Source organism: Mandrillus leucophaeus, unplaced genomic scaffold (assembly GCF_000951045.1).
Source record: "Mandrillus leucophaeus isolate KB7577 unplaced genomic scaffold, Mleu.le_1.0 Scaffold307, whole genome shotgun sequence".
In the NCBI taxonomy this organism is placed as follows: Eukaryota; Metazoa; Chordata; class Mammalia; order Primates; family Cercopithecidae; genus Mandrillus; species Mandrillus leucophaeus.
The window spans coordinates 255,939-280,105 of NW_012103221.1; the positions used below are offsets into that span (position 1 = coordinate 255,939).

The window sequence follows — 24,167 nt, forward strand, 5'->3', positions numbered from 1 at the left end:
CTTAAAAGCAGCTAATTAAATGTAGGTCCTGCTGAGGAATTTGTTAACCATAGAGGACTCTCAGAATAACTGTGGAAAGGAAAGAAGTAACAGGGTATGAAGACAGGAGAAATATTTAAAGTGGTCAAGATAATGTTACTGTTGGAAGCCGCCAGGGGAGGTCTTTCACTGATGTTTCCTGACACACCCAGCCCCTACCCACCACCACCCCTCAACAGACACAGAGGTGTGCACAAAGGCACTAGTCATTCCATTCCAGGAAGCCAGGACACTTTTTGTCTAAAGCTTATTACACGTTAAATTTGGTGGTAAGCACAGCTTTCCATCACACAAATCACCCTGTATCAGCAGAGGTGCTCTTTCTTGGTGACACTGTCCACACTCTCTACCAGGCACCTAACCAAGCAGTCCCACAGAGCTTTGTTCAGTTCAACAAGCCAAGGGGCTATGTGTTAGAAAATTGCTTAGCAACAGCTGAAGTCACAGAGGACACACCTAGTCACAGAGACAAGTTTTAGGCCTGCCTTCCACTTTCCCTACTTAGCTCCCCCAGGAGAATGCACAAAGACATTTACTCAAAGATGGCTAGTGTTCAGAGACCCGATGGAGCATCACATACTGCTGGATACAGCCTCAATGTTACTCTGACTGAATCACTTTAGTCAGTCACTAGTGCAATCTTTGTGCTCTCAATCCTAATCACCCTGTTTCTCTCTTTCCCAAAACATGAATAAAATTCAGTGTTCTAAGACCTCTACTGCAACTAAACAGACAGGAGGGAAAACTCCACAGGTGAGGTGGGGCAAACCGCATGAGGCTCCTGGCAAAAGGTCCAGAGGAGGCCAGGCCACTCATGTTCTCCTCTCACTGGTGGAAAAGAATTTGCCAAATAGCTAACGTCCTCTGGGGAATAAGCGAAAGAAAGTAATTGGCAGTCTACTGAAGAACATGCTCTCAACGACATTCAGCCCTCTAGGATGTCAATGTAGTTTTTCTGCAGAAAGTGGAATGAGATTTTTAAAAAGATCTTTTCAAAACTATCTACCATGATCTGTACCTTGCCAAGTTTGTTCACAACTTAGTTTCCAGTTAGAAGAAAAGCCAAATTCATCACACAGTCACAGACACACTGTTCCCATTAGTAATAGGATAACCCAGTTCTTGGTAGCATATTTGTGCTATTTCTGGAGACATTGCCAAACACCCAAAGCAAGCTAACAGTACCTGCCCTGTATGCTCCACAAGGGTATGATTATTGCAATCTGAAAGAATTTTTTTTCAACAAAAGCAAGTTTGCTTGAAGGGAAATGAGCTGTGTAAACAGTTAACAAATTAGGAATGCCACTCCATATGTACAGAAAGTGTTCCAAGAACACTGGCTTATTCACTAAACCCTTACTGCACAGGGTTTGTGTGCCAAATTCTGTGCTAGTCACTTTCATGTACTATTTCACATTTCTAAAGGTAATAACCAAAATCTAGATCATTTGCAAGATCCTACAAATTTACTTTATAACAGAAAAGTCATACCTAGAATAATGTTTTTGTCCGGTTGTGTTGCCATAAAGGAATCCCTGAGGCTGGGCGGTTTATTAAAAAAAGTGGTTTATTTGGTGCACAGTTCTGCAAGCTGTACAAGAAAAAAGCATCGTGTCAGTCAGCATCTGCTTCTCGTGAGCACCTCCAGAATCTTCCACTCATAGTGGAAAGCAGAGGGGAGCTGGTTTGTAGAGATCACATGGTGGGAAGCAAGAGAAAAGGGAGGGAGATGCCAGGCGTGTTTGTTTTTGTTGTTGTTGTTGTTGTTTTTAACAATCAGCTCTCACTATAACTAATGGAGAACTCATTCATCACCACAAGGACAGCACACCAAGCCATGTATGAAGGATCTGTTCCCATGACCCAAACACCTCCCACTTTGCTAAGTTGCTAAATCCTATCAATAACATCAGTACTTCTTATCTGCACTCGCAGATACATCTGACACAACAGAGCACTCCCTAAACCTTGAAGTGCTCTATTCGCCTTGACCTATGAAACACCATACTCTGTTTTCCTCCTCTTTCTGCCTGCTCCTTGAAAATCTCATTCTAAGTAGACCTCCTCTTCTACGCAATCAGCTTCAATTACTCCTGTCTCTATGGCAACATAACATACTCGGCTGCTAAGACAGAAGCCTGCTCATATGTGATCAATGACCAAGTCCTATCAGTCTCATGACCTGTGTTATTGCAGTGGTCTCTATGATCCTTTACCTCTTTCCAACTCACCCTCCATCTCTCAAGTGGTAATTTTAAAAAAAAAAAATTGGCATGTTCCCCTTCTTATTGCATCATTCACAAAATAAAGCACTGGTATGGCATGCCAGAGATTATTAGCTGCCTACCCCAATATAATTTTTTTCCCTTTCACTTTAGAACCCTGACTTTCAGCTGGGCACACTGCCATCCAGAATAAAAGACTCAATTTCCAGTCTCCCTTGCAGCTATTTGTGCCAAAGTTCTGGTCAATATAATTAACTAGAAGTGAATTAAAAGATTTCCAGGAAATCTCTGTGAAAGGGCAGGGTCTGTGTCATCTTCCTTCTTCCTGCTGTTTGGACTAGAGGCATGATGAATAGTGTTCATTCTGGTGGCCATCTGGACCAAGAGGAGATACTCTAAGGATGGCAGAGCAGCCAGACAGAGAAGCCCAAGTTTCTGATGACCACATAATTGTCCTACCAACTATGGATTGCCTCTCTCCAGATCTATTGTATTATTCTGGGTTTCTCTATTCTATGTAGCTGAATCTAATCCTAATTAGAAGACAGAGTTTGCAAGGTCCTTAATGATTTGACCTTTTTTACCTTCCACTCTTTCTTCTCCTACTCCCCCTAACATGCTGCTCCAAGAACACGGAGCACTGGGTTCTCTAACATACCACATCTCTTGCTTGTAAGGCCTCGCACTTTTTCCCCTCACACAACTTCACCAACTACTTTATCTTTCTCCTCCACATCTCAGCTAAGACTGGCAATTTACAGGCTTTATGAGTCAACAGGTACTTGTGAAGATAAAAAAATGGACCCTCTTTCAGACTAGTTCACCACCCCCCAAAAAACACACTGTTTGCTTACAATTTACTTCACTACATTGGAAATTTCATTCACAGAATATAAAATTAATCTTAGTAAGAGAAGTAATTTATTTCCCAGTGTAAATTAATGTGCAAATAGAGTAAAAAATAAACTTTACCTCTCTCCAAACTAAGTTTCAATGAGAAGGCTTCTGTTTGGCTTGAATAAGAAGTTGATGCTGTGATGTGGTTTGAGATGATTACATGCATACCATCTTTAACTGCCATTCCATTTTGACTTTTCTTTTTGATGGTCACAAGTGCTGAAAACCCTAATGCGCTCAAAAGCAAGTTCCCACAACTTTTGTTCTGATAGTTGTATGCAGCCTGTGCTACAAACACCAGAATTCTCTAAGACTCTGAGAACTGAGTGATTCATGTGTGTCCTGTATCTTTGAAAGTCAATAAGGTCATCTTTGCAGAAGTCTGCATCATTCATGCAGGATTGCACCATCCTGGATGTAAGGCTCACAGATGCAGAAGAAGGTCAAATTGCAGTAATATGTGGAGCTCACTCTCCTCTGCAGCAGGACCAGAAGTGCTGGCTAGCATCATAGACACTCTACTGGCATACAGAGCACCAACACCTTGTCCAGCAAGTTTTGCTTGGCTTAGACATGTTATCATTTAAAAAACAGTTTCAGAAGAGGTTCGTAAATTTTTTTTTTTTTTTTTTTTTTTTTTTTTTTTGAGGGCACCGGCACACAATAGCTGGCTGTACTGAGAAATGTCTGAAATTGCAAGGACATGCTGAAGGGAAATTACGTAGTTGCTGTTTCTTCCATGACCCGATTCAATAAACTACATCAATTCCAACATGAATGATATCATTTGACAAAAAGCCTCCTTTAAAATTGAATGAGGCATTAAAGTATAGTAACTGAGAGAGAACACAGGCTTTAATGCCAGGCTACCTGGGTTTCTTAGAATCCACCACTTATTCTGGCAAATTATTTAACCACTCTAAGTCTTTTTCATTTACTTCATTAATTTGCTATGAAGATAAATGAGATAACGCATATAAAGTGCTTAGCAAAGTGCCTGGCCCCATAGTAAGTACGCAAATGTTGGCTGGTATTATTGCTTCACTGATTCAGACACACTCCCTCCACCCCTACCCAACATTTTAACGTTTCTGAAAACAGGATCCACCATATAACCAATAGGTTCTTACAGTTAGTTGGTTGATTTTTTTCTTTTTTAGTGGTACATAAAAGGTGTAACTTATAAACAATGGCCCAAATTTTATGAAATACCGTATTGAATTTCTAGGTTTCAAGTCATGAACTAGCTGAACGATCTCCCAGACATGGGCTTCAGCCAAAGTTTCTCTCCAGTCACGGGTAGCCTGAGGATATTAAGACAGAGGTCAACGACTATGGTCTGTGAGAGCTGCCACTTGTTTTCATAAAGTTTTATTGGAACATAGTTTACATATAGTCTATGGCTATTTTCATGCTACCATGGCTGAACTGAGTAATCATCCCCAGACTGTATGGCCTATAAAGCCTAAGATATTTACTATCTGCCCCTTACAGAAAAGGTCTGCCGACCCCTGGTTTAAGAAAGTCTTCTGGGAAAAACCCAAGTTTTGATAGTATTTCTCCCTTTTCAAACCATGCTTCTTCTCCTAAAATAGCACCATACTGCCTGAGGCGCCTCACGATGGCCAGAGAAAAGAGGGTCTCTCTAAGGCTATATGTTGGCTTCATGCTTCCCCTGGCAAGAACACTGCCATATAAACAACCCCCTAGGGCTTTTGTATGTTCTCAAATTTCCCCAGGAAAGCAAAACCAGTAATATGTAATTGGTAACAGAAATCAGGCAATTTTCAAAACAACAGAAAGAAAACTTGAGATTTAAAAAGGTTTTTGTGGCCGTACACAGTGGCTCACGCCTGTAATCCCAGCACATTGGGAGGCGAAGGTGGGCGGATCACCTAAGGTCAGGTGGGCGGATCACCTAAGGTCAGGAGTTCAAGACCAGCCTGGCCAACATGGCGAAAACCTGTCTACTAAAAGTACAAAAATTAGCTGGGCATGGTGGCAGCCGCCTGTAATCCCAGCTACTCAGGAGGCTGAGGCAGGAAAATTGCTTGAACCCGGGAGGCAGAGGTTACAGTGAGCCAAGATCACGCCACTGCACTCTAGCCTGGGCGATAAAAGCAAGGAGGAAAAAAAAAAAAAGGCTTTTGTCCACTTGTGAGTCATCTACAGTAATCAAATTTATAGAGACAGAAACCAGAATGGCACTTGCCAGGGGATTAGGGGAGGGGGAGTAGAAGGGAATGGGGAACTGTTCGTTCTTTAATGCTTCAGAGTTGCAGTTTTACAAGATGAAAAAGTTCCGAAGATTGGCCAATTTAAAATTTAATTAAAAAATATTTTGTGTAAGTGTGCATGTGCAGTCACACATATATGCCCCATCAAGCACCAAAAGGCGAAAGTATCACTTCCTTTAGAAGCCATTTGTGACCCTCATCCCTAGTAGTGAATCTGGTGCAGCTCCTGGCTTCAGGCGCTACTGCCTCCTATCACAGCAATTCTTATAGTCTCCAAACTGCCTGCTAAGTTCTCTGACTCTGTTATACAACCTTAAACTCCATAAGGGTAGTAACTGCCACTTGATACTCCCCACCATATTTATCACCTTTAACTAACGGGTTAGCTCCCCAGTGTTGGTAGCACTCAAACATTTGTGAATAAGTGAATAAATGAATGAAACAAACAGCTATTAATTAATGAAATCTGTTCTCTGAAAATTATTCCTTGTCCTACTTTTAAATCTTTAGTTTAAAATAAAAGTGGTTTGATCACTGATTAGAAACCAGATTACAACCACCTACTACTTTAATTCAAAAAATAAAATACTGGATCAACAGACATCATATACAAGTTTGATGAAAGAAAATCTAAATAGAAAACTTTGCTTTGCATAAGAAATTTTATAGGTCATAAAACTAGTACAGGAATTACAGAGCAATCCCTCTGTAATAAACAAATAGAATGAACAATCACATATTACAAGCCTGGAAAAGTAAATTTCCTAAGAAAGTTTTTTGTCTTCTACCACTTATAATTTATAAGCAAAGCAAATTATCAAATCAAGTACATATTTTTATTTTCCCAGCTATTAACTCCCATATCTTTGGGGTTTTTAAAAATTAATTTTAGGGCCACGCATGGTGGCTCACACCTGTAACCCCAGCACTTTGGGAGGCCGAGGCAGGTGGATCACGAGGTCAGGAGATCGAGACCATCCTGGCTAACAAGGTGAAACCCCATCTCTACTAAAAATACAAAAAATTAGTTGGGTGTAGTGGCAGGCGCCTGTACTCCCAGCTACTCGGGAGACTGAGGCAGGAGAATGGCGTGAACCCGGGAGGCGGAGCTTGCAGTGAGCCGAAATCGCGTCATTGCACTCCAGCCTGGGTGACAGAGCAAGACTCCGTCTCAAAAAAAAAAATAGTGATTTTAATTATTCTAAAATAAACGTTACTAACCTATGGAAAGGAAAACGTGAAGGTAATTTTTCCAGTGGTGGATTGAATCGGTTGACATATTCATAATCCTCACAGTCCAAAGGCAAAAATTTGTAACATTTTTACATGTAAGTAAACAGGTCTTTTCAAAGAGCTAGTTAGAAATCTTGGCACCAACACTGTCCTCCAAATAACTACATACACCAGTACTAACCCAATCATTCATGCTCAATATCCTTCAATATAATCTGCTACTTCAGCAGTTACTAAAGTCAGCCTTAGTAAAATTCTAAGCAAAAACTATGTATTTGGGAGCCAGAATCATAAAAGTCACTTATTTTCACTCTAAATTTTGCACTGTATTCTCTAGGAAGCCAAACTTGAATAGTGTGCCTTTTTGTTATATTACAGCATCATAGCAATTCAAAATCCAATGACCGATTACTACAAATAAAAGATTAGTTCTCTATTAAATGTTTCAAACAGCAGTTAACACAACAGCCAAAGGAAAAATGATCAACCTGCTAATAAATAAAAATCTAAAGAAAAATTTAGAAATTTAATAATATTTTTCATTTCAACTGGCAAATATGTTTTAAAGTGATATTATTAAATGCTTTAATAAATACAGTGAGATTGGCAATAAAACAGACTGTAGGTCTCTACTCAAATGTCAACTTAGAGAGAACTTCTCTACCCAGCCTATCTAAAATATTACCTCTACCCCTTCATTCTCTGTTCCTTTATCTTTCTTTTTCTTTATTTCACTTATCACTACTTGAAATCACATTACATATTTTTCATTGTCCACTTTTTTACTAGATTGTAAACTAGAAACTAGATGAGTGGAGGGTTTTATCATTATGGTTCTCTACTAATATACATACAGTTGGTGCTCAAAAAATAGCTGTTAGACCAACAAATTAATATGACTGGGAGTGCAAATTGATATACTCTTTTTTTTTGAGACGGAGTTTCACTCTTGTTGCTCAGGCTAGAGTGCAATGGTACAATCTCAGCTCATTGCCTCTCAGGTTCAAGCGATTCTCCTGCCTCAGCCTCCCAAGCAGCTGGGATTACAGGCACATGCCACCACGCCTGGCTAATTTTTCTATTTTTAGTAGAGATGGGGTTCCGCCATGCTGGCTAGTCTCAAACTCCTGACCTCAGGTGATCTGCCCACCTCAGCTTCCCAAAGTGCTGGGATTACAGGTGTGAGCCAGTGCGCCCAGCCTGATACACTCTTTTTGGAAAGCAATTAGAAATACATAACAAAACCTTCAAAAAGTTCATATCCTCTGAAGAAAACACCATTTCTGAATATTTATTCTTAGAAAATTCAGAAATGTAAAGTTTTACATTTATTACACGGTTTTTATAATAGCAAAAAATCGGAACCAACCTACCCAACTATAAAAGAATCCCCAGAAGTAACACACGCTGATACACTCACACTACCGTCAACTACAATATTTCCTTCAAGTGATTAACTGAATCCATTGTCTTATTTTCCACCATCAAGAAATTAAGAAAAGACATTTCATTTCCAAGGTTTTGCCATGCTTAATGATAGATGATCAAAGAACCGATCCTATGATGGCCGTCAACCATCCTTCCTAAAATTTCACCTAAACTTTGACAACTTAATGCCAAGGACACTGTGCAAAGCCTCCTTGGCCCACTAAACACCACATAATGAACACACACCAATTCTTTAAACATCTCCACCTCCACACAATATGAAAACAGGTACTTAATTATTTTAATAGCTACAACAGTCCTCTAAGACAAGGCCTACCTCTTACATTTATCTTGAGTTTGGTAGACACAGAACCTATAAACATGGTTGAAGTTGCTGGTTAAAGGTAATTCTACATATAACCTAGCGCTTTCAGTATGTGAATCTAGATATCCTTCAATAAAACTCATCAAACAAAATAGTCACCTAAGCATGTTCATAATGTTGTTTAGTCTTATCGACCTGACAGAATAGAGGCCTCCTGCAATCCTGAAGGTTAAAGAATTAGCTAAAGCGTATCTTTGCGATAACAAAAATTTGTTAGGATAGATGAGCTTATTTAATACAATGAAAACTGCAGACTAACAACATGTTTGATAAAGAAAATTATAAGAATGTAAATATGGTTCTTCTACTTGATAGAATATTTTGCTAAAAATAAAAACAAAGTATTAAATTATTCATGAATCATAAATGAAATGTACATCAAATTAAGTACACTGATAACAAATATATAAACATATATTTAAAACCAAAGGCGAAGAATAAATATGAAAGTTATAGAATTTTAAAAAGAAGCACTATCTAGACTCTTAATTCCATTGTTTTTACTGTGCCCAGCATAATACCTGACATATAGGAGGCACTTCATAAATATTTGTTGAATGTGTAATGATAGCAACCTTTGCTATGGTGGAGCCTTTGCCAGAATGCCTGGCACACAGCAAAAGCTTTTATGAATTTTGTCAATAATCCTCACTAAAATCCTATGAAGTAGGTTCTTTTATTATTTCTACTTTTTATGAGTCAGGAAACCAAACTTTAAGCAGTTAAATAACTTGCCCAGTGTTACATGGCTAAGGAGCAATGAGGCTAGGACAAATCTCTTAAGCCTGTTTTTTAATCTTACTGCCATTACTAACAAATTGAAAAAAAGTGTTAAATACACTGAAGGCAGAATGAATTCAAAATGTATATGTAGGTGGTCTTTGTAATAGTAGGATTTTTTAGTGATTTACATAGAGCTTGAAGTAATTTCTCAGAAACCTGTTCACTGTGCACTTGGTTAAGATTATAGCTCTCTATCATAAAATTAGGGATTTTAAAATTATAAAAATTCACACAATAAACATCATAAATATACACAAATTAAACTACAAGGTCAGTTATCCCTGAGAAAGGGTGTTAAAAATAAAAAAATAAAAAAACCAGGGAAATTTCAAAGTAGCCACTTTAATAACAGTGACCAAGAACCATGAGAAATCTGTATTTCCTATGTAATTTGGGGTTTCAGATTGAGGAATTTAAAGCACAGCTACTCCCTATTTGCTTCCTAAAAAATACATTCCGCCTAGCCTGCTATAAGCTACAGGACCGACCTTCTATAAGCTACAGGACCGACCTTCTATCCCCTGTGTTTTCCAGCATCTTCTTATTTCAGCCACAATGATCTCCCAATTGACCATGAGCTTGCGGCATGGCCCCTACTTACCTTGCCTACCTTCATTTCCCACCTATTTGCATTCTTATTCTCCAGGAGTACTATAAAAATTATAGTTCTTAGAGCACCTTCTGTTCTCTCATGCCTGTGGGCCTTTGCATACCACATTCTCTTAAACCTGAAGTTATCTACCCCTGATTTTTTGGGCAAACTCTTACTCATACTTCAAGTCTCAGCTCTAACATTACCTCTTATCCTTAACTTGATTAGGACTTCACCAACTCACCAGTTGCTCCTTCTCCTGCTATACTGAGCACATATACCAGAAACGCACTCATTTAATTATTTAAAACATCTGAACAAGTAGTTAGTTAATTTTAAAAATAAGTGCAAGCATAGAATCATGAAAAAGTTTTAGATACATTAACTATTTTAACTCTTTACAAATAAGCCTACACTCATTCACCAAGGTCTTTTGCTTAGTTATAGCACGAATCTGTTGACCAGAGCTGTGTGTCATATTTCTTATATAAGCCACATCAATAATATACATTCGGTGATTTTGTTTCTTCCAAGTGGACCAAGAGCTTAGACATTTGTGAAACAATTTGCATGCAGAAGAATCATTCTAGATTTATGCAATTTTCCCAGTCTTTCATAGTTGTCACACCTACTCAACATGTTTTTGTTTTTGTTTTTGTTTTGCTATTCATCTTTATCCATGTTTCCCAAAGCATTCAATTCAGTTTTCATAGTAAGAGTTTTTTAAAACCCATTTCACTAGTTTATATAAAATTTAATTATATTATGTCATTATAACCAAGATAACTAGCATGAACACATTTGAGAACAAGCACAATTAACTTTGGTGAGCAAGCCACTCACTTTGGTGGGAGAACATATGCATAATAAAAAGTAGACCCAAGGCCAGGTGAGGTCACTCACACCTATAATCCCAGCACTTTGGGAGACCTAGGCAGAAGAATCGCTTGAGTCCAGGAGTTACCAGCCTGGGTAACATAGTGAGACCTTGTCTTTACAAAAAATTGGAAAATTAGATGGGCATGCTGGCACATGCCTATAGCCCCAGCTACTCAAGAGGCCGAGGCAGGAGGATCCCTTGAGCCTACAAGTTCAAGGTAACAATGAGCTATGGTCACACCACTGCACTTCAGCCTGGGCAACACAGTGAGACTCTGCCTCTTTAAAAAAAAAAAAAAAAAAAGTAGACCCAAGCATTCTGAGAATGGAGAACACCAGTTATTCTCTCTAGGTAGAAGCCAGTGAGTGAAATATCTCCTGAACCACATTCATAGCTATTGCCCAGTTGCACAATAAACATATTTTTGTGCAAACATCTCACTAAACCAAAAGTTCAGAACTGGCTTGCTATTGCATGCCTGTGTTACTGATTCCTTCAGTCCTCTAGGCAGCTGGGCAGGGCTGGAGGCAGCCACAGTCTCCTTCCCAACTAAACGTTTGGTCTCTTATACTGACCCTACTCATTTTCTACGTAAGTAACATGGGAAAATTTGGGAAACACTGTATTGTACAAAATTTTAAGTTCTTTAAGGGGAGTGACTGTCTTTATTTCTGCATTTCCAATAATTAAAATAAAACAGTGGGTATTTGATAGGTTTGTAGAATAAACATAATGAATAAAGGAGACTTCGATAGCCTCACATAGTGACTACAGATAAACCAGAAAAAAGGACTTCAGACAGGGAGATGTGACTGTTAGGGGTAAGACTGGGCCAGAAGAGCAGTGATGGGAAATTAGTCTTCTAAATTATTTTATTTATTTATGAATTTATGTTTTATCTCTCCCACTAGAATAGAGCTCTGTGAGTATTAGGCCCTTGACTATCTTGTTCACTTGTATCTCAGTGCCCAATGCCTATAACACAGTAGCTATTCAATAAATATTTGTTAAATGTATCACGGGAAGAACTTCAAAGAGAAGTGAGGGTATTTTAGGCTCTAAAGGAAGGGATGGAACCTGCTCTACTCTACTCAAGGAAAGACAGAGAACTGATGGAAAGGCCATACTTTAAAGACTTTCAAGTTTCTTTCGAACATCGATGGCAACTGGTGAGTGTTCTACAATACATCACAGTGATTAGGAATGCGGGCTGAGGTAGACCTGGGCCTAAATTCTGCCTTATTAGCTAAGAAAACTTGTGTGGATAACTCAATCCCTCTCAGCCTCCACTGTGTCTTCCATTATGAAAAAAAAATAATAGTGAGCTCCGAGAGTTATCTGAGTATCATGTAAGAAAATACATGTAGAAGAGTTGAGAACAATGCTTAGCACATTAGTGCTGAATAAATGTTTGTTGCTATTAACACTGTTGTTGATAAGCACATAAAGTACGCCACATTCTGTGCACTAGAGATAAAGACAGGGATGTACTCCTTATTGTTACTACAGGATACCAAAGAACCAGGTCTTGGGGCCTATGTAGCTGGTTCATCAGGGCCCCTTCTCTTAGGCAACTTATTCTGAACTTCAGTTTCCTCTTTTGTAAAATGACATAATAGTACCTATCTTCCAGGTCTGTTATGAATATTAAATGAAATCACAAACATAAAGGATTCAGCACAATGCCTGACATATGAGTACCCAAACATTGGCAATAATCATTAACTACAGGATATAGAGCTTTGCATACATAACTTTTTACAAAGTTTTAAAAAACGAAAAATGCTTAAAGCTTTGCTTCATTAAAAACCAAAAAACCCTTTGAAATGGTGTTTCATGTTCTTTTGAAATGGGAGAGTATTTTCCAATCTGCTTTTGGCATTAGGACTATATGTACAATGAAGACACCTGTCTTAAACAAGCCCATCTATAAATAGAAATCTGTATTTAATGGCCCACTTCTACTTCTTTCCATATTTAGTCCAGTCATAGGCACTCTTCCTTGTACATCCATGTTTCTTCTCAGCTATCTTTTATATATTTTCACTTTTGACCTTGAAAGAAAAATTCCATCAGTACTCTTAGTAATTATCTTGTGCTTTGTTTGACTCAGCGGGAATTTTAAAAATGAGATACAGGTAACAAATTAGCTTGGATAGCTTTATAATGTTTCTAGTTAAAAATAGTGTATCTTTGCAACTTTTTGTAAATTAAACTATTCTAAAATTAAAAGTTGATTTTAAAACACATATTGTAAGCTGCTTCTCACTTATTCAATGCTCATGTGTTAATCTACTTACAGCATTTTATTTCTTCCTCTTGATGTATTTGCCTCTCAAACTCCTGTAACTACTGCCCTTTCAATAAAAACTGTAGGAATTTCCAAAATCCTACAGAGATGTAAAATTATATTGCTCCCAACTGTGCACTTTAAACCTGGAAAACTAGAGAAGAGATGACAATAAAAGAATTGGCAGAAAACCCAGATTAAAAAAAAGAAATAAGTAAAACACTGTGGTTACAGATGGCAAACGATCCTACAAAGTAGATAGTACCTATGAAGAGAAGGTACCAATTGCTCCCTAAACCTTACTATAATCTAGAATTTTTATAGAAATTTTAAGAAGTGGCCGGGCGCGGTGACTCATGCCTGTAATCCCAGCACTTTGGGAGGCCGAGGTGGATGGATCACGAGGTCAGGAGATCGAGACCATCCTGGCAAACACGGTGAAACCCCATCTCTACTAAAAAACAAAAACTTAGCCAGGCATGGTGGCGGGCGTCTGTAGTTCCAGCTACTCGGGAGGCTGACTCAGGAGAATGGCGTGAACCCAGGAGGCGGAGCTTGCGGTGAGCCGAGATTGCGCCACCGCAATCCAGCCTGGGAGACAGAGCGAGACTCCATCTCAAAAAAAAAAAAAAAAGAAATCTAGACATTTTAAGAAGTTCAAAGACTTCTGAGTGTTTTCTAAGTGTAAAAGGTAAAAGTGATATACAGATGGTTTAAAAAAATTCTAACACTACAAACAGATATGTATATTCGTCACCTTTTTGTAGAAATCAGCTGAAGTCATAAAATTAGTCAACCTTGTGGAACATCTGACCCATATCCTTATCAGCTAAGAGGATAGTTTTAAAAGAACATTCCACTTTAGTATGGATTAGAAAGGACAAAGGTAGATAACTCAGGGAGCTGGAAAGGAATGCTAACAGAAATGGAGTTCCAAACACCAACCTGCTTACGACACAATCTGTTCCAGTAAAGTCCTTAGTAAAGGACTAGCTCTTTACTAAAATCATCTTGTACCTCCCTTCTTGTTAGCCTACCTGTGGGCAAAAGAAGTTTCAGAATAACTAATAATCCTAAATGCCAAAAAAAAAAAAAAAACCACAGCCTCTTACATCATCCTGCTTATGTTGTATACCAGCCTTAAACTCTGAGGTATTGAATAGCCTGTGATTAAAGCGGTGTAAAATACAATGATGGTTGTTTTTTTATTTGAGGCAGAGTTTCGCTCTTTCACCCAGGCTGGAGTGAAGTGAGGCAATCTCGGCTCACTGCAACCTTTGCCCCCCAGGTTCAAGTGATTGTCCTGCTTCAGCCTCCTGAGTAGCTGGGATTATAGGCACCTGCCACCACACCCGGCTAATTTTTGTATTTTTAGTAGAGACAGGGTTTCTCCATGTTGGCTAGGCTGGTCTCAAACTCCTGACCTCAGCTGATACACCTGCCTTGGCCTCCCAAAGTGCTAGGACTACAGGCATCTGCCACAGCACCCGGCCTACACTGGTAGTTTAATTATGTAATTCACATTGTTGGAACAGCTCCAGAGAAATGAAGGTGGGAATGGGGAAAAGGCCAGAGGCTATAAAAACAAAGTTCTATAAAAGGTTAAAGGGCTGGTACGGGTGTGTTAGACGAAAGACAAGATGACATAAAACAGAGAGGAGGCAAGGCTGACCTCTTTTTTGGATGTATAAATGAAGAAAAAGGCAAGATCTACTTAGCTTGCATGTTTAAGGGAAAATCTATAAAGAAGCCCATTTCAAAGGGGCACAAGAAAAAGGTTGGAGATGATGGAAAAGTTCTGTATATTGATTGTGGTGGCAGTTACATGACTATGAGCACCTGCCAAAACTCATAAAAATGTGCACTAAGCTGGGGAGGGGGGTGGGGGGGGAGAATCCCAAAGCTATTAACAGCTAAAACTCTGATTAACCTTATGAGGTTTGCTTATCACAATGAAAAACAAAAACAAGCATCTTTTAACTAATTGGGTTGATGTTTTATAATATTGAAAAATCGAAACCAACTGTTTGAGTTTTATAATGAAGCATGGTTTTACAATTTTGTTCCAATCTTCTCCCTCAAATGGAAATTGAAGTTTCTGATATCTCCCCAGTGCAACCCACCAAGAGAAGAGGGAGGATCTCAGTCTGGAACAGGGGCTGCAGTGGCAGGCAAAGAGGCTTGAGCCTCTCAGGGACTTTCTTCTGGCTCCAGACACGGAGCAGCAGACCCATCTACCATATGCTCCACCACCAGAGAACAGCTACATGCTATTAAGTTTACTATTTTTAGACACCTACTACTCTCAAAGCTTTTTTCTCTTTGATCATCCCTCTATCCTCAGGGAAATCTTGCCTCAAGGTTACCCCAGGAGTCTAGCCTAATGCCAGAAAGTCTTTGCTGAGCCTCAAGCCAGGAAGATCCTTCCACGGCACCCTATGGACTGTTCATTGCTTGTTCTGTAGTTAGCTGTTTCTGGACCCATTTCCTCCACAAACATGGGGCCAAAATTCTGAAAAGAGATTATTTTTGTAGCACCAGCATCCAACTAGTGCCTTACAGAGAGAAGGTACCCGAGAAATGTGTCTTGAATGAGATTCTAGAACAGTACTTCTTATAATCTTTACAGGTCATGAACCCCCCTTTGAAAATCTAATCAAAGTCAGGTAATCTACTCTAAAAATGTACATTTACACATAGTTTCACATATAATTTTAAGAAATCTATGAAGGGACTGCAATTCCTACAAAGACCTCCCAAATTGAGATGTCTGGTTAAACATTCTAGTCTCATCTTAGCTATACAATGCAACAAGTGAAGTGTAAGCTGTTTAAGTCTGATCTAGAACAAAAAAATGAATTAGTAGGAGATCTCCCAAGTAAGAGATGTCAGGGAAGAAAAGAAGTAGACATGGGCCACCCATCCCATTTTATACAAAGATTCCCCCAGTATCTGTATTAAATAAAGATAATGGGGCCTGGCATCGTGGCTCATGCCTGTACTCTCAGCACTTTGAGGGGACCAGGAGTTTGAAACCAGCCTGGATAACACAGCAAGACCCAGTTTTCTACAAAAAAAAAAAAAGATTTGTATAGTTAGCTGGCCATAGTAACACATGCCTGTGGTTCCAGCTACTCAGGAGGCTGCGGCAGGAGCGTTGCTTGAGCCCAGGAGTTTGAGACCACAGTGATACAATCATGCCACTGCTGCACTACAGCTTGGGCAACAGAGGTAGACACTGTCTCCAAAAATGTATATATGTGTTTTCATTCCATTGTAAGACATATGATACACTTAGGGAGTAGAATACCAAACTTATCTTTATTAGTTATCACTAGCCCTGTGACACATGAGTTGAGGTCTCAGAAGACTATCTGTGGGGTGGAAATTGGAATTGGAGGGAATGGCAATGTTCAAATAGTAGTATTACCACCTAAAGTCACACTCTGATTTTCCTAATAAATTCAATTCTGTGGAACTGAACTGTCCTCTACTCTGGACACAAAGGCAGTAGTTAGAGACCCTGGTCCAACAATAATACCTTGAGTCTATCAAATCAAATATGTAACTGCCATTAAAGTTCCATGTATTTACTATTGCTATTTCTAAAGTGAAATTATAGACATGTAACCAGAATGGAATGAATAATTATGGGCTTCTTGTCAGTTCCTTTATCAGGTCCCCATTTCTGAAAGTCCTGTACACAAAGGAATGTGAAGGAAGGTAATCCCGAGGGAAAGTCAAAAACTGTTTAATTCATCATGAAATCAAAAGCTGAAGCTTTGGCAATATTTGCTAAATTAGTATTAGTATGTTTGCTTAGTATCAGTATTTCTATATATTACTGTTTTAAAACTTTATGTCAAAGAAACGATGAGACTCTTTTGATATTCAGCCATATCCTCAAAGCCATTTCTTTAAATGCCACTAATTCTTTTCTGTGGAATACTTTTTAGAATCTCATTTGTGTGTGTATCTCTACATACACACAAAACAAGTCTCTAATGGCTTTACTACTGGCTAGCTGCAGCTGGGAAATCTTCACATGCTCAAAGCATATCATCCTATATGGCATACTATGTCAGATGCTTGGCCAGATTGCCTCTAGATTTTTTTTTTAATGTGCAAACTTTAAATGCACAGTGTACTATGGTTCACCTTCAGAAAAAAAAATGCTATGTATCTACACACATAAACTGTAAGTTGCTCAGACTTCCTTATAAACAAACAATAGCTTTTAATGTTTTTGTATTGATAGACTAAGAAAACCTCTCAGCAATTTTATGGAACAAAACAAAAAATCCATTGGAGCTAAATACACATTGATGCATGCTATTCTCTTCATGCCAATTCTCTACCCTATGACCCCATGTGACTCCTCACCATTTGCAAATATACCTTCACTCTTTTGATCCTATTTAATATTGAAATGAAAAGTCGTGGAGTTTTTTGTTTTGTTTTGTTTTGTTTTTTTTGGACACACGATCTCGCTTTGTTACCCAGGCTGGAGTACAATGGCGAGATCATAGCTTACTGTAGCCTCAAACTCCTGGGCTCAAGTGATCTTCCTACCTCAGCCTTCCAAGTAGCTGGGACTACAGGCACATGCCACCAGGCACAGCTAACTAAAAAAAAAAAATTTGCAGAGGCGAGATCTATGTTGCCTGTGCTGGCAAAAAAGCCTTGTTTAGAGAATATTTTGTACAGAAATGAAAATACATCATCACCAGGGGTCAGTGCCAGCCATGTGACTAACAGATTTTAAATTAGCGTTCAAGAGAACCTGTCAGCTCCAATACCTTCTTGAACAGGCCCCATACTTTCTCATAATTCTGATCTATTTCCCATTCCTCTCCATGCCCAACATGTAAGCTTGACAAGGACCAAGACACTCTCATAACCTCTCTGGAAAACAATGAAATGGTCAAATGAAGCTACACATGCTGGCTTGTCCTTCTTTGCCCTAATTTAAAACATTAACCTTAATATATATACACATACATATATTTGTATAATCTTGATTATTATATTTAGTTAACATTTACAAAGAAGGAGCAGAGCACTATCCATAACTCTATAACCTGGGTTCGTGTTAGCCATAATTCAATAAAACATGAACTCAAAAGACTTCTCACAAAACATCTATGTATTCACCGAGAGCTAAAACAAAGTATTCAACACAAAAGGTAAGAATGAGTAAAACCTCACAATATCAAATTTCAATGCCTATCTATAAAGTATGTCCTTCAATCTAGTATTTATGAAAAACTATTTTTATCTAAAAAGTGGTTAAGGCAGGAGGATCACTTGAGGCCAGGAGTTTAAGACCAGTCTCGGCAACATAGTGAGACCCCGTCACTCCAAAAAAAAAAAAAATTGGCCGGGCTTGGTGGCACATGCCTGTAGTCCTGGCTACTCAGGAGGCTGAGGCAGGAGGATCCCTTGAGCCCAGGAGTTCGAGGCTGTAGTGAGCTGTGGTTCTGCCACTGCACTCCAGCCTGAGTGACAGAACAAGACCTCATCTCTAAAAGAAAATAAAAAATAAAGATAAAAATTCTAAAAGTGATCATCTGAAATGATAAAGGCGTATGAGGTCAGTTTTCTGAGAGCCAAAGAAATAAAGAAAGCTACTAAAGATGTTCCGAAAATACATACGCTAAAATGGGGTCAGTAAACAGGCCAGATAATAAGTATTTCAGGTTTTACAAGTCACACTGTCTCCACTCCAACTATTCAACTCTGCCATTGTTGCAAAACAGCAGTTATAGACAATAGGTAAATGAATGTGTGTGTGTGTTCCAATAAAACTTTACTTACAAACCAGGTGGCTGACTCTGCTAATTGTCAACCCATACACAAAAACATAGATTCATTGGTATGACAATGTTTATGTCACACCTTTGATACAAGGCTGACATGAGAAATGTTACTCTAAATGGCTGTTCTTCCACAGTAATTTCTTTTCACTTAGGAATATAAAATATTATTTGCATTTTTTTAAAAAAGACCTATGTTCACTTTTTAAAATTATGTTTTGAAAGGAAAATTGACCTCTATATAATCTCTAAGGCCTGAGAAAGGAAACCTATGGGAAAGAGAAGAGTGGGGAGAGGAGGCTGGAAGGAGGCATCCAACAGAACCAAGGTGAACAAACATTAACCCATGATTTGTATTCTCAGAGCAATCTGCAAAAGCTAGTAACATGCATACTGTATATAAAACACATTTGTGCCCTCAAGAAACTCATGACATAGTTGAAGAGCAAACTTATCTTTTGCCTCTGCATTCCAAAATTTTCAACATTAAGGGCATACAGGATTGCAAATACATTTTTTGAAGAAGCTTAAAACGTAGGCTTCAAAATAAAGACACTTTTAATGAAGACTTATACTTTTATAAACAGAAAAAGACCGCATAAAATCATATTACATCTAGAATTTGTTTTATATATCTATTCTTTTGTCCTATATCAATTCGGTATTACTATCAGTAACTATGGCTCACTACATGGGCATAGCCTCCTGAAAGAATTTACCAGAACTTTCTTGGGAATGGGGTAGGGTAGTACTGAATTGAAAAAATCCCAAGGTGATTCTGATTCCTCTTCTCCTTCCTTCTCCACCCTCTGAACCCCACTTCAAGGATCCCTACTATATATCATGATCTCTCAAAGTACAAAAGATAGATTTCTCCACTGAAAAAAAGTAATTCTTGAACCTTAAAATATACTGAACATAATAAATCTGTGTACCTTCCTTCAAGTAGGCTCTATCTCCAAAAAGTTAAGTTTGTATAGTAGAAAACAAAAAATTCCCAGGTCTGCAAGCAAGAATTAAGACCAAAACCACTGTCAGGAACAGTGGTTCATGTCTGTAATCCCAGCATTTTGGGAGGCCAAGGCAGGCAAATTGCTTGAGCCCAGAAGTTTGAGAACAGCCTGGGCAACATGGCAAAACCCCATCTCTTCAAAAAAAAAAATACAAAAATTAGCCAGACATGTTGGTAAACACCTGTGGTCCCAGCTACCCAGGAGGCTGAGGTGGGAGAACACGAGCCCAGGGAAATAGAGGCTGCAATGAGCCTTAATCATGCCATTGTACTCCAGCTTGGGTGACAGAGTGAGACTGTCTAAAAAAAAAGAAACTATACTTCTATACCCAGGTCCAGGTCCATCATAAACTATATAAGGGAGGTTACTTAAATTAGGATAATTTCTAAACAAAAGGTATAAGTGTTTCAAGTGGGGGGGGGAAATAAATAGTGCCTAAATTTATTATAAGTTTAGGCTGTTCCCAAACATTTTTAAAAATCTGACTGAATTTATACCTACTTATTTTCTTAAACAACATACCTATCCAGAAGAATTCTCTTCTAACTCTTTCTTGAAAGAAAATACTATTAAATCTACTCCTTAAAAGTAGAAAAATAAATCACTCCATTCACAAGGGCCAAGGAAATCAAAGACCAAAACAGCAGACCCTAAAAATGCATATTGTAATTATTAAGCATTACAGCCAAGAGGAATTTTAGTTTTAACATCAAAAATAAGAGACTCCTCAGAGTGAACATTACATGAGATTTTTATTTTTTGGCTTCTTTTTTTTATACTAAGAATGTAATGCATAATTTTTAAAAGTTTAAGAACTGAAAGACATTTTCCACATGTGCAAATAAACATACTTCTAACTAGGCACTATATATTTAATTTTCTCATTAGGAAAAAATAAGAGGGATTCCATTAGCTTAAGCTATGATAGATAGTATATAAATTAATGAGTGAAGCTGTATTCCAATAATACTTTACAAACACAGGTGGCTTTCAAGCAATAGTTTGCCATACCCCTGCTGTATAAACAGCCCAATTTTTAAACCAATATTAGATTATGTAAGATTATACACATATAAAAAATTACCTATCTACATATAATTATTCCACTGTATCAAGTCTTTTCTACCTGCAGTGAAATGTGCCGAAAGAAGCAGGGTTCCAAAGCGCTGAAAGGACAGGGAAGAAAGCCAATGTGTTAACCAAATCCTTAAACAATCACTTCATTTAGATCATCCATTCAACAAGTATTTGCTCAAGACACATGAACCCCTGGCTTCGGGATCTAATATGAAAGACAACACAGTTACAAACACGACTAATTAGGCTGACTAAGTGCCACATGATGGTAGAAATAACCACTAACATTTGCAAAATGCTTCAAAGTTTAACATATTTCCACAGAAATTAAAAAAGCTTCAAAATAACCCTGTGAAGTACATAAAGTACTTAGTATTATTCTCATTTTACACAAAACTCATAAGCAGAAGAGCTAGGATTTGAACCTCTAATACTACTACTCCATACCTCCACAGTGCAGCTTTCTCCTAGAGGCTGACAGACGTACAGGCATTTGAATAGAACCTCCAAGAATGGGCAGTATTTTGACAGAAGAGACCCTGGCATTCCGAGAAAAAGCATATACAGAAGTCCAGAAGCAAGGGAATACAATGTGCATAAAGGTAATGCTAGGCTGGTTCACATAAGGCAGATGGGAAATAAGGCTATAAAGATGGGTTGAAAGCCAGAAGAGAGCTTTAAGGTCTGGCAAAGAATCCATGACCCTATAAGCAATGAGAAATCAAATGTTTTGGAAGAGAGAAGGAAGAAACATAAATGAAGCTCTTATGGTATATTTAGTACTTTGCAAAACAGTCGTTTCATATCCAGGGATATTGGGTACTGCCACAGGGAGATTAGACTGTTAGAGGACCTCAGCAAGACTCTGAGAGGTCTAAAAGAAGAGAAAGGAGCTGAAGGTTGTCTCCATAGTTTCAGGATGAGGGCTCAGAGAATTCAAAGAAAGTCCTGTCTTGTTTCACATGATGATTGTTACAGGTCCCCTATACTACCCTACCCTCCTAAGTTAAACCAATGTCCAAAATTACCCTAGATTTTCCTACATTTAATCTAAAACTCACCGAATCTTCAGGGGGTCTCTGGATTTTTCCCCAATCCACAGAAGGCCCCTTTTCTTGCAAAAATCTATGAAATAGCTTCCGAAATCCATCCAGGTCTTTTTTAGTGTGCTGTGAAAATAGAAGTCATTGTTACAACCAGCAGAATGCTAAATATTTAATAAAAACATAAAGACAGATACAAGTTACACATTTAAAATATCTTTGAATGAAATTCTTATACCATTAGGACATGGAGGGAGCAGAGATTTTTTCACATCCTAAAAGCTAATAGAGGCTGGGCATGGTTGGTGCACACCTGTAATCCCAGCACTTTGGGAGGCTCAGACCAGCTGATCACTTGAGCTCAGGAGTTTGAGACCAGCCTGGGCAATATTGCAAAACCTGGTGTCTACAAAAAAAAAAAAATACAAAAATCAGCCAGATGTGGTGGTGTGTGCCTGTAGTCACACCTACTCGGGGGCTGAGATGGGAGAATCACTTGAGCCCAGAAGTTGAGGCTGCAGTGAGAGGACATTGCACCACTGCACTCCAGCCTGGGTGACAGAGTGAGACCCTGTTTCAAAAAAAACCAAAAACAAACAAACACCATTTGTTTAATGGGAATTCCAACTGGCTCTGTATTTTTTTTTTTTTTTGGGACACATTTTTGCTCTGTTGTCCAGACTAGAGTGTAGTGGCGCAATCTTGGCTCACTGCAACCTTCGCCTCCCAGGCTTAAACCACCCTCCTACCTCAGCCTCCCCAGTAGCTGGGACCACAGGCGCACACCATCATGCCTGGCTACTTTTTGTATTTTTTGGTAGAGACAGGGTTTCACCATGTTGTCCAGGCCAGTCTCAAACTCCTGAGCTCAAGCAATCCTCCTGCCTTGGTCTCCCAAAGTGCTGGGATTACAGGTAAGAACCACTGCGCCTGGCCACTACACTTACTTACCAATATCTTTCTCTACTTCTAAATGAAAATTAATCTTCAGTAAAAGAACAAAGAGAAATAAAACACAGCTAGCTTCAAAACATTAAGTATGAATTGAAATATAAAAATGAAAATTCTAACACACTGATTTGTAAGTAAAAAAGTGAATGCCTCCCAGTTCTGGGAAACTTCTATTACAATTGTCAAAGTAGCATGGTTCTATCAGAATTGACTCTTTGGAAACGGCATGCAGGACATATGAAGCTAACCTCTCTCAATTCCGACTGAACACAGGAATGCATTCCTCCACCCAATGACATCAAAACACAGAACAAAGTATAATTTGGTTCTGATTATTTTAATGACTTTGAAAACTTCCTAGGCTTAAATGAAAAAAAGATGATGGATTTACAAAGGGCAAATGTTAAAAGCCCTTAATTGTCAAGCAATTCTATTTTTTTTGTTGTTGTTTTTGATGTTATCATACATCTTGTGCTAATTTGAGGTTGGATGATGATGATCATCACTGGCAGTAACTCAGTATGAAGACAGATGAAGCGGGGGGAAAAAAAAAAAACCACTGTGGAGACCTCCTTACCTCAAACTCATGTGATGATGCTGTGGTGAGTATTTTTTCTAGTTCCTTCTTCACAGATAATTCTAGCTCTTGCCGAATGACTTCTTGGAACTGAGAAGCGCCATCTTGAGACATTGCTTTGCTAAGATCTTAAAACAAAAATATAAAACCATCAACTGAAAACTCCAGGAAGCCACTCAAACAGCTGGTAAGCTATAACTGATCTATTTCTGGTATTCAGCAAATGAAAAGGGCTCAGTCTCATGGTCCCCTTATCCTGTGGCAGTAATTCAGTGGTGTCAACTAGTTAGGACTTGTTTCACTCCAGTTTCATATTCTCCACTAAATAAGAACCCCTTGAAAGGTATTGGCAATTCCAAGGTGCCTCTACTTTCCTGTATCAACGTTTTCATTTTAAAAGGAAAAGGGCATAGGGCTGCCTGCCATCTTCTGGTTCCCAATTTCAGCCAAGACTTTGCACTGCTTATGTGTGTCAGACTAGACTTTTAATGCTTTTGGCACAGCTGGGCACTTCTGTGACAGATGGATCTCACTAAAGGTGACAGAAATCCCTCTTAAATAAATACAAACAACAAAAATAGAAAACTACAGAAAAAGGCTGGGCAACGGCGGCTCAGGCCTGTAATCCCAACACTGCGGGAGGCCGAGGCGGGTAGACCCTGGAGCCCAGGAGTTTGAGACCAGGCTGGGCAACATGGCAA

At 38.7% G+C, this 24,167-nt stretch overlaps 1 protein-coding gene across 4 annotated transcripts in view; it reads right to left on the minus strand.

Moving 5' to 3' along the window:
- UGP2 (UDP-glucose pyrophosphorylase 2) overlaps nucleotides 1-24,167 on the minus strand; it is a 53,647-nt gene that overhangs the window by 13,904 nt on the left and 15,576 nt on the right. For all 4 annotated transcript variants that reach the window (XM_011987295.1, XM_011987297.1, XM_011987294.1 and 1 more), the window contains 2 exons: nucleotides 23,467-23,594; nucleotides 21,957-22,064 (listed from right to left, as the gene is read on the minus strand). In XM_011987295.1, the coding sequence (XP_011842685.1) occupies nucleotides 21,957-22,064; nucleotides 23,467-23,580 (222 nt within the window). In that variant the 5' untranslated portion in view covers nucleotides 23,581-23,594. The remainder of the gene's footprint in view (nucleotides 1-21,956; nucleotides 22,065-23,466; nucleotides 23,595-24,167) is intronic.